Below are 14,038 nucleotides of genomic sequence, written 5' to 3' on the forward strand. Positions count from 1 at the left end.
AGCTTTCATATGTTCTCATGTTCTGAGCAAGGAACTTAAACGTTAGCTTTTTTACATGGCACATATTGCACTTTTACTTTCTTCTCCAACACTTTGTTTTTGCATTATTTAAACCAAATTGAACATGTTTCATTATTTATTTGAGGCTAAATTGATTTTATTGATGTATTATATTAAGTTAAAATAAGTGTTCATTCAGTATTGTTGTAATTGTCATTATTACAAATAAATAAATATATATATTTTTTAAATCGTCCGATTAATCGGTATCGGCCTTTTTTGGCCCTCCAATAATCGGCATCGGCGTTGAAAAATCATAATCGGTCGACCTCTATTTCATATACCTTTGACTATTGGATGTTCTAATAGGTACTTTAGTATTGCCAGCCTAATCTCGGCAGTTGATAGACTTGAAGTCATAAACAACGCAATGCTTGAAGCACAGCGAAGAGCTGCTGGCAAATGCAGGAAAGTGCTGTTTGAATGAATGCTTACGAGCCTGCTGCTGCCTACCACCGCTCAGTCAGACTGCTCTATCAAATCATAGACTTAATTATAATATAATAACACACAGAAATACGAGCCTTAGGTCATTAATATGATAAAATCCAGAAACTATCATTTCGAAAACAAAACATTTATTCTTTCAGTGAAATATGGAACAGTTCCGTATTTTATCTAACGGGTGGCATCCCTAAGTCTAAATATTGCTGTTACATTGCACAACCTTCAATGTTATTTCATAATTATGTACAATTCTGGCAAATTAATTACGGTCTTTGTTAGGAAGAAATGGTCTTCACACAGTTCGCAACTAGCCAGGCGGCCCAAACTGCTGCATATACCCTGACTCTGCTTGCACAGAACGCAAGAGAAGTGACACAATTTCCCTAGTTAAAAGAAATTCATGTTAGCAGGCAATATTAACAAAATATGCACGTTTAAAAAATATATACTTGTGTATAGATTTTAAGAAAGGCATTGATGTTTATGGTTAGGTACACATTGGTGCAACGACAGTGCTTTTTTCGCGAATGCGCTTGTTAAATCACACATTTGGCGAAGTAGGCTGTGATTCAATGAAAAATTAACAGGCACCGCATCCGATTATATGCAACGCAGGACAAGCTAGATAAACTAGTAATATCATCAACCATGTGTAGTTAACCATCCTTCAGTACCGCTCCGCTGGATGAGGGTTAGAGCAGACAGCCTGTGGCGGGTGTGAAGGCCGGATTGCCTTGTTCAGCGGGGGGGTAGTTGGTCCTCAGAATGGATCCTGAGCGCTCCTTCCCCCGCCACTACAGCTGAGGAGCCCAGCCTGTTGGAGGCGTGGTGCTTGGCCTGGTCGTTCAGGAAGGTGGTCTCAATCTCCTCCTGTAATGGGGTAGTATACCCCCCTCCTAGTGTAATGGGGTAGTATACCCCCCTCCTAGTGGGGCTAGGCTTTCCTGGAGCTCCTTGTTCTCCAAGTGACGCTGAATCATCCAACCTTTTAAGTCACAGATGTCTCTACAACAACAATGAAGATGTAAAAAACAGTTTTCCCAAATTGAGAAAAAGTGACATTTTCACAACAAGGCTTGCAAGTCAATTCACCATGATCATTTTAACTATGAATAGGTAGGGTCATTGTTTATGTCAAAGTGTATATATAAAATATTATCACCAAGATCCTCTCAAGTGAGCATCACATAACTTTCAGTATGAAATGGAGAGTAGGTAGGCTAGAAGTTGCCCCTAAATAACCACTGATAAGGGGTCTGATCTTAGTTTCACCCCTTTATGGCTCAGGTTAGGATTGGGGATGAGGTAATCTGGGGATGAGGTAATGAAGTTTCCCAGATACAGATAATTAAGCCTACTCCTAGACTAAAGAGAGTTCACCCAAATGACATAATAGGATTGATTGTCTTACCCTGTAATCAGTCTATGGACAAGGTATTACCGCAATCCATGCTTTTGTGGAACAAATCCAATGCAAGTCAATGGTACCGATGTTAGCATTTTTCACGCTTTATGTTCAAATCATATAAGTAACTTAATTGAGCTACACAATCGATTTTAAATAGCCTACTTTAGAATGATTTGGATGTTCAATAGATCTTTCCTTTCTCTATCCTGTCCAATAAACAAAAAATATGCACACAAAAAAATCTAATAAAGTGCTTTGTAGTCCAGGGAAGTGTCTGGGAAACCGGCCTGTAAAAGTAGGTAGAAAAAAACTTAACACTTTGTGGTGTCAAGCATTGGCTCAGAGACTGCACCATCCTCCTCCTTCTCTTTCATCTCTCTGGTGCCACCAAGTGGCAAAGTCTGGAACTTTACCTGGAACACATCCCACCTCTCAGGCAGCCAGACCTTATTGAACATCAGCTGAGCCAGCCAGGAGAAACCCAAGATGGCCGCCAGGGCCAGGAGCATACATATGGTCCTGATAGGGGAGCGCTGGACATAGACACCGTCCTCCAGGGTGCATCCAGGGAAGTGGAGGACAGGGGGGAGGTTGAAGATGGGCTCCCCACAGAGGAGTCTCATCAGGCCCCCTACGAGGTAACCCGCCACGGCTCCATAGCCGTTGGAGACCTGGAGGAAGATGAAGAGATTTTCTTTAGAAGAAGTGATATTCTATCCTAGCCTGATGACTCACACTAACTTATTTTTCTGCTCTGTCGTTTCCTACATACTTTTGTTTCAGTGCCATCGTTGAAGTCATTTGTGGGGATGAGGGGCATTGTACAAAACAAGGTCATCAGCGATTGGATAAAATGAAATTGTATTTGTCACATGCGCCGAATACATTGAAATGCTTACTTACAAGCCTTTAATCAACAATGCAGTTTTAAGAAAAATATGTGTTAAGTAAAAAATGGATAAGTAAAAAAATAAGAAATAAAAGTAACAAATAATTAAAGAGCAGCAGTAAAATAACTAATCAGAGTATCAAACCCAATTACACATTTTCAAACCGCTGTTTTACCCACATGTGTTTTGGTTCTGGTCCAACCCATCGGTTTCTGGACCAGTCAGACAGCCCTGAATGTGTTCACATTCGGTGAAGAATCGGGGAGGTACTCAGATCCAGACTCATTGTGGAGAAGAAACTAACATCCGTGGGTGTGGCCTAGCGTTTGGCTGGAGTAAGGAGTCTGGGTAGCCAGGCAATTATAACCTGGGCCTGTATCCACAAAGCCTCTCTGAGTAAGAGTGCTGATCTAGGATCAGTTCAGCCTTTTAGTTCATAATGAATGAGATGATATGGACAGGTTGGGGCCTGATCCTAGATCATAATGAATTAGATGATATGGACAGGTTGGAACCTGATCATAATGAATGAGATGATGTGGACAGGTTGGGGCCTGATCCTAGATCATAATGAATAAGATGATATGGACAGGTTGGAACCTGATCCTAGATCATAATGAATGAGATGATATGGACAGGTTGGGACCTGATCCTAGATCATAATGAATTATATGATATGGACAGGTTGGGACCTGATCCTAGATCATAATGAATGAGATGCTATGGACAGGTTGGGACCTGATCCTAGATCATAATGAATGAGATGCTATGGACAGGTTGGGACCTGATCCTAGATCATAATGAATTAGATGATATGGACAGGTTGGAACCTGATCCTAGATCATAATGAATGAGCTGCTATGGACAGGTTGGGGCCTGATCCTAGATCATAATGAATGAGATGATATGGACAGGTTGGGACCTGATCATAATGAATTAGATGATATGGACAGGTTGGGACCTGATCCTAGATCATAATGAATAAGATGATATGGACAGGTTGGGACCTGATCATAATGAATAAGATGATACGGACAGATTGGGGCCTGATCATAATGAATTAGATGATATGGACAGGTTGGGGCCTGATCCTAAATCATAATGAATGAGATGATATGGACAGGTTGGGGCCTGATCCTAGATCATAATGAATTAGATGCTATGGACAGGTTGGGACCTGATCATAATGAATGAGATGATATGGACAGGTTGGGGCCTAATCCTAGATCATAATGAATTAGATGCTATGGACAGGTTGGGACCTGATCATAATGAATGAGATGATATGGACAGGTTGGGGCCTGATCCTAGATCATAATGAATTAGATGCTATGGACAGGTTGGGACCTGATCATAATGAATGAGATGATATGGACAGGTTGGGGCCTGATCCTAGATCATAATGAATTAGATGCTATGGACAGGTTGGGACCTGATCATAATGAATGAGATGATATGGACAGGTTGGGGCCTGATCCTAGATCAGCACTCCTACTCTGAGACGCTTGATGGCTAGGGCCGGTTTGTGCTCTTGCCATCTCCATTGCTGTAGTTGTCAAGCCGACCATTTGACATGATGATGAGTGAGTTGGCATGACGACATCACAAACAGATTGGCACTCAGGCTAGTGACACACCACCATGTTTGTGATGCAGGGAAAAAGATAAGGCCCACACACACAATATCACTTCTGCATGTTACACACACACACACACACACACACACACACACACACACACACACACACACACACACACACACACCTGGAAGAAGAGGACGCAGATGAGCTGAGGGAAGATGATGGTGTAGGAGAGATCAGACGCCAGGATCCACAGGGCAAAGGTACTGTTGTGGAGGAGAGTGAGGGCCATCCCACACAGCCCCACCACCACCACCGACACACGGATCACCCACTGCATCTCCCTGTCTGAGGCCTGGAGGAGAGATAGACACAAGATGGAGGCACAGTGGTCAGGACAGATCAAAGATGGAGGCACAGTGGTCAGGACAGATCAAAGATGGAGGCACAGTGGTCAGGACAGATCAAAGATGGAGGCACAGTGGTCAGGACAAATCCAAGATGGAGGCACAGTGGTTATAAACTCTAGACGTATGAGATACAGATCCCCGACTGAATCTCCCTGTGTGTCATCTGGAGAATGAGGGAGACAGACACAAAAGTTAAAGGGGTGTGTTCCTCTGCCCATGCGTACCAGATCTTACAATGAGAAACAGACACAAGATCCAATTATCCAAGTCAGAAGAGCTTGAACAGCCTTGTGGTGTAATACTCAGAGAAGTCACAAGAGGGAGCACGGAGTTAGGCTACATGTCCCAAAATATGTTAGTCCCAAAATGCTATTACACCATAGAACCCAATGCAATGTTTTCAAATGTGAATTGAAAAATGTCTAGCCAATGTCCCAAAAATTGATGAAATAGGAAAAAAACACTTATTTATGCATTTAGTGGTGATTTCTGATACAGGACTAATAAACATAATGGATAATCTACATTGAGAATGTGTTTCAGTTCTGGACTAGTAGGTTTATTAATCGGTGTCTGGGAAAACAGACCTAAATTCCTTACTCAATACAGTAGAGGCGACTATCTGGTCACACACAGATTTATTAGAACGAGGTGTAAGTGATGGGATAGAACGAAAGCCTGCACCCAACCCTTCACCTGCTTCCGAATAATGTTCTTGTAGATGTTGGAGGAGAACATGGAAGCGGAGCTTAGGAGGCCAGAGTCCACTGATGACATCACTGCGGCGGCGATAGCCCCGATGCCAATGACGGACACGTAGGGCGGAGCCAGGTGCTGCAGGGCGATGGGGAGCACCAATCCCGTCTCATTGCGCTCATACGGAGAAGGAGACCCGTACGATGTCAGGTTCCAGTCTGGAGACACACCAGGAAGTGTCAATAAAGTTTGGTTATTTTGACAATCACACTTTGACGAAGTCCAAAAGCATAAACACGATGCAAGTACACTGTGTGTGTTATTTAAAAAAAAAATCATTTTGCAATCAGCTCATGTGAGCTACAGGTAGACCAGAAGTAGTCAAGGGATGTAGTGCTCCACAGAGAGTAATAACAAACATGCACTCTAGCCACAACACCAGGACACTGCCACTAGATTGGTGTGTGTTATGGTTCATGATGTGAGGTAGATGATAGGAGCAGTATATGGACATCAGTTAACAGACAAGCCAGTCAACGACACACAACTCTTCTTCTCTGCTTATTAACCTTAATAACAACTTGAATAGTAATAATAATAACTTAGGGGTGCTTTTTATCTACATATCCCAACTCCCCCTGAGACACCGGCAGAGAGTTGGGGTCAGAGACAACCATTATACTGGAGCAATAGGGGTTAAATGCCTTGCACAAGGGCACAACGACAGATTATTCACCTTGTCGGCTCCGGGATTCGAAAACCTTTTCTTTTTGTACTTTATTACCTGTCGAAGCGGCTACAGCACCGACCAGAACAGAGGGGATGCCCAGGATGAGGACCATGGCGGCAGCCGCGAAGCAGGTGACCTGGGCGTTAAACGATGAGGAGGCAGAAAGCGTCCTCTGGTGGAAACATTGGAAAGACAAGCTACCCAACGCCTGAGGAGGGAGGGAGGAGAGGAGGGAGGGGAGGGGAGAAGAGGAGGGAGGAGAGGAGGGCGAGGGAGGAGAGGAGGGAAGAGAGGAGAGAAGGGAGGAGAGGAGAGGGGGGAGGATAAGGAAACCGAGGAGAAAGGTAGGATGAGAAGGACATAAAGGAGGTTGTTAGATTGTGAATTGGTGGCAGGTAGCCTCGCGGTTAAGGTTTGAATCCCTGAGCAGACTAGGTGATAAATCTGTCAATGTGCCCTTGAGCAAGGTACTTAACCCTTATTGCTCCTGTAAGTCCCTCTGGATAAGAGTGCCTGGTAAATGACGTACATAAATCATTTCTGTTTGTGTGATTTAAGGAGAAGTAGAATGAGGCCTTTAGTCTCCAGGATGTTTTTTGTATTGTAGAGTCATGGTGACGTAGAGGAAAGGGCTGTTTGTGGTTTTGGGGGACTGTCTGTTAGAAAGCTTGAGACTGGAAACCACAGATATGCTGCATGCCCTAACAACAACAACAAGATAAGATGAAGTGGTGCCAACAGTGGTTGAGATTGGAGAAACTCCTGGGTCATGGTTAACACAAGACCATGTCCTTAATGAGGGTGAAAGCGTCTGTGGAAAGTGCTGTGTCATGTTAGTGGAAAACTACTTTAATATGTCATTGTATGAGAGGGGGGAGCTTTGATAGGATATGAGAGAGTGCTGCCATTCCAAAGGTACGGGGATTCAGTCTTTTTTGGTATTAAACTGAACATCACTCTGAGTTTTGACTCTTTTGTGGTAAATTAGTTTATTGCATATTGATTCATACTTATCAAGGTGGAGCAAAGAGGTTTGAGCAGTAGGGGGGAAAAATGGTTGGAAGATATAGGAGAGAGACTGGTGATATGACTGTAATGTAGAGGAGAGACTGGTGATATGACTGTATGATATGGGAGAGGAGATAGGAGAGAGACTGGTGATATGACTGTATGATAGAGGAGTATGCATATTCTTTACTTATCAAATGCTTATCTAATCCTTATCTAACTTACTTGACTTATCTAACACATCAACAAATTAATCAACCAATCATCCATCCATCAATTAATCAATCAGTTGATCTCACCACCAATAAGAAGTCATCAACCCACTTCAAGACCTTCTCCTTCTCCATTTTTCCCAGCCAGGGGGCCTGGTAGGTGTGGTTGAAGGCTGTCTGGGTGATGTCACCCACCACTGGGTTGACCATGAGGAACGGAACACACAGCCACTGGCAGCAGAGACAGAAAAGCCCAAATTAAAATAATGTACTCCTGTCTTAGGGTGCAGCCACAATGAGACACATGAACATACATTAAATTGTATATGATAATGATAATTTTGCGTTTTCGTCCATCAAAAGTACGTCTGTAGTCAACTATGTTCAGACGAGTTCCATCCGTTAAAAGACAGACCGTTTGTGTGTTTTTTGTTGGGCAATCATCTCCGTTGTCAATCATCCGACAACAGATCACTCCCATTGAAAAAGGTGTTGGCTCCATCCAAAATACTTGGACAATGTTTCCACGGCCTTACACTCACCAGACTGGTTTAAATTCAAATCGGCCACCTGTCCCTCGCCAGACTGGATTGGATTCAAAATGGCTGCCTGTCACTCACCAGACTGAAGAAGATGAGGATGAGCTGGATGACGTCGGTGTAGGCTACAGAGTAGAGTCCTCCCAGTAGAGTGTAGATGATGGCCACCACTGCAGAAATCCCCACAGAGTAGGAGTAGGGCAAGTCCAAAATCACACTCATGGTGCCACCTGCAGCACAAAGACACGCATAAACACACACTTTTAGCTCAGCGGGCTAACACAGTTTTGTGGCACCACAGATAAAAACTGTAAAACCAGGTTAAACTGAGTTGGTCCCTCACCGTTATACTGGTAGTGTGAAGAGCCCTGCTTACCGTGCTTGAAGTAACAAACAACATTCTTCACATGAGCATGACTGAGTTTCAACAAGTGGTAGGTTAATTAAAAAACCCGTCTGACCTGTTTCCCCTCCCTGATTGAATTACTCTATCTAGATCCAACCTGGGTCCAGCGTCTCACCAAGCTGGGGCGTTGAGTAACTATTCCCCAGGTTACTCTATCTAGAGCCAACCTGGGTCCAGCATCTCACCAAGCTGGGGCGTTGAGTAACTATTCCCCAGGTTACTCTATCTAGAACCAACCTGGGTCCAGCATCTCACCAAGCTGGGGCGTTGAGTAACTATTCCCCAGGTTACTCTATCTAGATCCAACCTGGGTCCAGCGTCTCACCAAGCTGGGGCGTTGAGTAACTATTCCCCAGGTTACTCTATCTAGAACCAACCTGGGTCCAGCGTCTCACCAAGCTGGGGCGTTGAGTAACTATTCCCCAGGTTACTCTATCTAGAACCAACCTGGGTCCAGCGTCTCACCAAGCTGGGGCGTTGAGTAACTATTCCCCAGGTTACTCTATCTAGAACCAACCTGGGTCCAGCGTCTCACCAAGCTGGGGCGTTGAGTAACTATTCCCCAGGTTACTCTATCTAGAACCAACCTGGGTCCAGCGTCTCACCAAGCTGGGGCGTTGAGTAACTATTCCCCAGGTTACTCTATCTAGAGCCAACCTGGGTCCAGCGTCTCACCAAGCTGGGGCGTTGAGTAACTATTCCCCAGGTTACTCTATCTAGAACCAACCTGGGTCCAGCATCTCACCAAGCTGGGGCGTTGAGTAACTATTCCCCAGGTTACTCTATCTAGAGCCAACCTGGGTCCAGCATCTCACCAAGCTGGGGCGTTGAGTAACTATTCCCCAGGTTACTCTATCTAGAGCCAACCTGGGTCCAGCATCTCACCAAGCTGGGGCGTTGAGTAACTATTCCCCAGGTTACTCTATCTAGAGCCAACCTGGGTCCAGCATCTCACCAAGCTGGGGCGTTGAGTAACTATTCCCCAGGTTACTCTATCTAGAGCCAACCTGGGTCCAGCATCTCACCAAGCTGGGGCGTTGAGTAACTATTCCCCAGGTTACTCTATCTAGAGCCAACCTGGGTCCAGCATCTCACCAAGCTGGGGCGTTGAGTAACTATTCCCCAGGTTACTCTATCTAGAGCCAACCTGGGTCCAGCATCTCACCAAGCTGGGGCGTTGAGTAACTATTCCCCAGGTTACTCTATCTAGAACCAACCTGGGTCCAGCATCTCACCAAGCTGGGGCGTTGAGTAACTATTCCCCAGGTTACTCTATCTAGAACCAACCTGGGTCCAGCATCTCACCAAGCTGGGGCGTTGAGTAACTATTCCCCAGGTTACTCTATCTAGAACCAACCTGGGTCCAGCATCTCACCAAGCTGGGGCGTTGAGTAACTATTCCCCAGGTTACTCTATCTAGAACCAACCTGGGTCCAGCATCTCACCAAGCTGGGGCGTTGAGTAACTATTCCCCAGGTTACTCTATCTAGAACCAACCTGGGTCCAGCATCTCACCAAGCTGGGGCGTTGAGTAACTATTCCCCAGGTTACTCTATCTAGAACCAACCTGGGTCCAGCATCTCACCAAGCTGGGGCGTTGAGTAACTATTCCCCAGGTTACTCTATCTAGAACCAACCTGGGTCCAGCATCTCACCAAGCTGGGGCGTTGAGTAACTATTCCCCAGGTTACTCTATCTAGAGCCAACCTGGGTCCAGCATCTCACCAAGCTGGGGCGTTGAGTAACTATTCCCCAGGTTACTCTATCTAGAACCAACCTGGGTCCAGCATCTCACCAAGCTGGGGCGTTGAGTAACTATTCCCCAGGTCGTTGCTGTAAATGACAATATGTTCTCAGTCAACTTACCTGGTAAAATAAGGGTGAATAAAAGAGTTTAACCTACATAAAGACAACCCTGACAGGTCCATCAGGAAAGAATGTCTGTGTCTACAATGGTACCCTCTCCCTTATATAGAGCATTACTTTGGACCGGGGCCCATTGGGAATATATAGAGACTAGGGTGTCAGTTTGGATGGATCCAGTGACTTGACATACTTAACAGAGATGTATGGTGTCCAAAACTGGCTAGACACTGAATGATTGTGTGTTTTTGTGTCTGTTTATCTAAGTTGCCTGATGCAGGGTAGAATATGGCTCCTGCTTTGTAACACCAGACAGTGGCTAGCGGTTGAGATTCAACTGCACTCTGTGTACGTGTGTTTTGTGTGCAGCGAATTCTTTTGTACTTTGTGTTTACAGTGATTATGTGTGTTGTGTGTTTGAAACAGTTGTTTGTTTGTTGCTGTTGTTTTGTTGTACATATTACCTAGTCCGACGAGTGTGCAGGCGACCCACAGTGCATCCATTACAAGGGCAGGGAGCACCAGAGCTCCACTCACTACTTTCCCATACTTGATCTGGAAGGGATCCATCATAGTCACATACTTCTTCTCCCTCATCGGCTTGGCAAAGAATATACCACCTGAGATAAAAGAGGGAGAGAGAGGAGGGAGAAGAGGAGAGGAGGGAGGAGAGGAGGGAGGAGAGAAGGGAGGGAGGGGAGAGGAGGGAGGGGGGGAGAGGAGGGAGGGAGGGGTGGAGAGTGAGGGGGTGGAGAGAGAGGAGGGAGAGGGGGGTAGAGAGAGACGGGGAGAGGAGGGTGAGAGAGAGGGGGTGGAGGGGAAGAGGGAGAGAGAGGAGGGAGGGAGAGAGAGAGGGGGGAGAGGAGGGTGAGGGAGAGAGGGGGTGGAGAGGAAGAGGGAGGGAGAGAGGGATGGGAGAGGAGGGTGAGAGAGAGAGGGGGTGGAGAGGAAGAGGGAGGGAGATCAAATAAACAGTGCACCAATAGCAAGCCGATAAGGTTTGGTGTGTAGAATATTTGAATGAATTGAAGGTCAGTTAAAGACTAAAGACTGGGATGTGTGTTTCAGCACAACAACGTCCCGCCACTTAAAATATTGGCAACTTTGATATTCTTACATTTTTCAATTATTATTTCTGATTGTGAAATATTAAACTTAGTGTGTGTGTGTGCGTGTGTGTGTGTTTCTTACCGATGATAAAGGAGACAGAGCTCTGTAGGGGCATGAAAGCCCAGACCAGACCCAGGTTAGGGTTATAGACAACCTCCGCTATCCCTACGATAAAGCCTCCTCCAACCCACGTAGCTGCAGGACACACACACACACACACACACACACACACACACACACCGTTTGTCCAAAGGAAAGGAATGATCTATACTGTATCTATAGTACAGCATGAATACAGTAATAGTGAGTACAGGTGTAAAGGTACAGTACAGTGTGAATACAGTAATAGTGAGTACAGGTGTAAAGTTACAGTACAGTATGAATACAGTAATAGTGAGTACAGGTGTAAAGGTACAGTACAGTGTGAATACAGTAATAGTGAGTACAGGTGTAAAGGTACAGTACAGTGTGAATACAGTAATAGTGAGTACAGGTGTAAAGTTACAGTACAGTATGAATACAGTAATAGTGAGTACAGGTGTAAAGATACAGTACAGTGTGAATACAGTAATAGTGAGTACAGGTGTAAAGCATTATACAGATCTAAAGACATGCCCACACCTCACCTACCAGTCATGGTGAATATTCCCACAAGCAGGCCAATATTCCTGTCTCCCAGTAAGGTTATCTCTGTCTTGTCTCCTGTGCTTTTCTTCTCCATAGCCCTGGACTTCCGTGCCGCCCACAAACCTGTCCCGAGGACCAGCAGATAGAACACTGCCATGGCAACCACACCCGGAATGTTCAGAACCATGGTGGAACACTGGGAATGCTCACAGAAAGAACAGTGACTGGGAACACTCCCAGACAGAACACTGACTGTCAGGAGTTCTGTCTACTGAGTTGTAGTAGTAGCAGTAGTAGCAGTATAGTCTTGTTCCTGGTTGGATAGCTCAGAGCGTCTGCTCTTTTCTACTTCTGGCTTGATTGGTCGCAGTGGAGGAGGAGTAAAGGGAAGTGGGCAGGGCATTCAAAGCAGTAAGGAAAGCATATGGTGATTGGTAGATAAATAGTAAGAAGTAAGGAGAGCATGAAGTCATTGGTAGATAAATAGTAAGAAGTAAGGAGAGCATTAAGTCCTTAATAAATGATAAAACGGCATGCCTGGGGGTCACGTAATACTGACAGTCGGTACCTGGAGAGGTCAGAGGATGGTGTCAAAACCAAAAGTTACTGAGTACCTCTTTTGGGAGTTCCCTTAGTGATTACCACAATGCTTTTCTCCATGTTCACGGGAAAATAAAATACAAAACTTGTCAGAGTTAGCAACAGTAACTAAGGTGGCGGGGCTTAGTGAAGGGACAATTCACTGCACATATTGATGGGTACACTTCAGAGGAGGCTGGTGGATCTAAGGAGGACAGGCTCATTGTAATGGCTGGAATAGAATCAATGGAATGGTATCAAACACATACTGTATGTTTGACTCGGTTCCATTTATTCCATTCCAGCCATTACAATGAGCCTGTCCTCCAATAGGTCCTCCCACCAGCCTCCTCTGGTACACTTTCTGCTTTTACTTCCTGCTTGGCTCCAATGAGTACACTCGAATTATGTATATAAACCCTGGATTGTTGACGCTATGTATTTTATCCAATGAGATTCTTTGAAGCCACCGGTCAGCCATATTAGAACTCCCAAGAAGGAGCATTCCTCCATAGGAATAAATGTAATTCTACAGTATTTAAATAAAAGGCTTCAAGGACAAATGTTAATGTATTTAAGTATTTTTTGTTGTTTTAGTGGGGACAGTATCATTAGTAATCTCAAAAAAATTATATATTTTTTGCATCAACCGATGTCACAAAGTGCTATACAGAAACCCAGCCTAAAACCCCAAACAGCAAGCAATGCAGATGTAGAAGCACGGTGGCTTTGAAAAACTCCCTAGAAAGGCTGAAAAACCTAGGAAGAAACCTAGAGAGGAACCAGGCTCTGAGGGGTGGCCAGTTCCTCTTCCGGCTGTGCCGGGTTAAGGTGTCTGTAATAGAATAAAGTGATAAAAAGTGAATGTAGACATTAATAAATGCATTTCTATATCTTCCATGATAGTTTTACAACAGTGAGGGAGTACCAAGATGGAGGCACGGTGGCTTCAAACAATTAGTCATCTAGTGCATTTATAAATCGTTGGTACACTCAACGGCCACTTATAATGCCATCGTTGACATGAATGGCGACTCCCTTTCTATCCATTCTATTTCAATGCCTCACGCAGCGACAGCACCTGGGGCGCAGTGAGCACTCTGAGTGAAGTGCTGAAAGATTCATTTTCACAGGCATAGAAGTTGGTGGAATTTACTGGAAAGTCTACTCAAATGTGATGTTGTCCTCGTGTTTCTTTGCTATTTACATTGTTTTCTTCACATGCGAGGTTGTTTTTCAATGTTAGTTTGAGCTTGCTCAACTGCTAGAGAAGAGACAGGCATGCATCAAGTGCATTCCTGTTACCACGGTAACTTCCCACCCTTAAAGGGGCAGCTGACATTTTGTTGTCTCACCTACGTGACATTTAGTAATTTCTTATAATAATAACACTTCCCCAAAATACTTTCTTTGTGCTCCTAAATGTGTTTGTGTGCTCCTACATGTTTCAAATAGGAGTACATGTGCTCCTGA

At 44.7% G+C, this 14,038-nt stretch overlaps 1 protein-coding gene across 1 annotated transcript; it reads right to left on the reverse strand.

Moving 5' to 3' along the window:
- Positions 1-621: 621 nt before the first annotated feature.
- Positions 622-10,877, reverse strand: LOC145878595 (high-affinity choline transporter 1-like). Its single transcript, XM_082974042.1, has 7 exons — positions 10,714-10,877; positions 8,062-8,210; positions 7,529-7,672; positions 6,276-6,429; positions 5,492-5,709; positions 4,570-4,740; positions 622-2,586 (listed from the first exon to the last, which is right to left on the reverse strand). The coding sequence occupies exons 1-7, from the start codon at positions 10,844-10,846 to the stop codon at positions 2,227-2,229; spliced, it is 1,329 nt and encodes a 442-aa protein (XP_082830168.1). The 5' UTR covers positions 10,847-10,877; the 3' UTR covers positions 622-2,226.
- Positions 10,878-14,038: the final 3,161 nt, after the last annotated feature.

Source organism: Salmo salar, chromosome 04, assembly GCF_965601325.2.
Source record: "Salmo salar chromosome 04, fSalSal1, whole genome shotgun sequence".
Classification (NCBI taxonomy): Eukaryota; Metazoa; Chordata; class Actinopteri; order Salmoniformes; family Salmonidae; genus Salmo; species Salmo salar.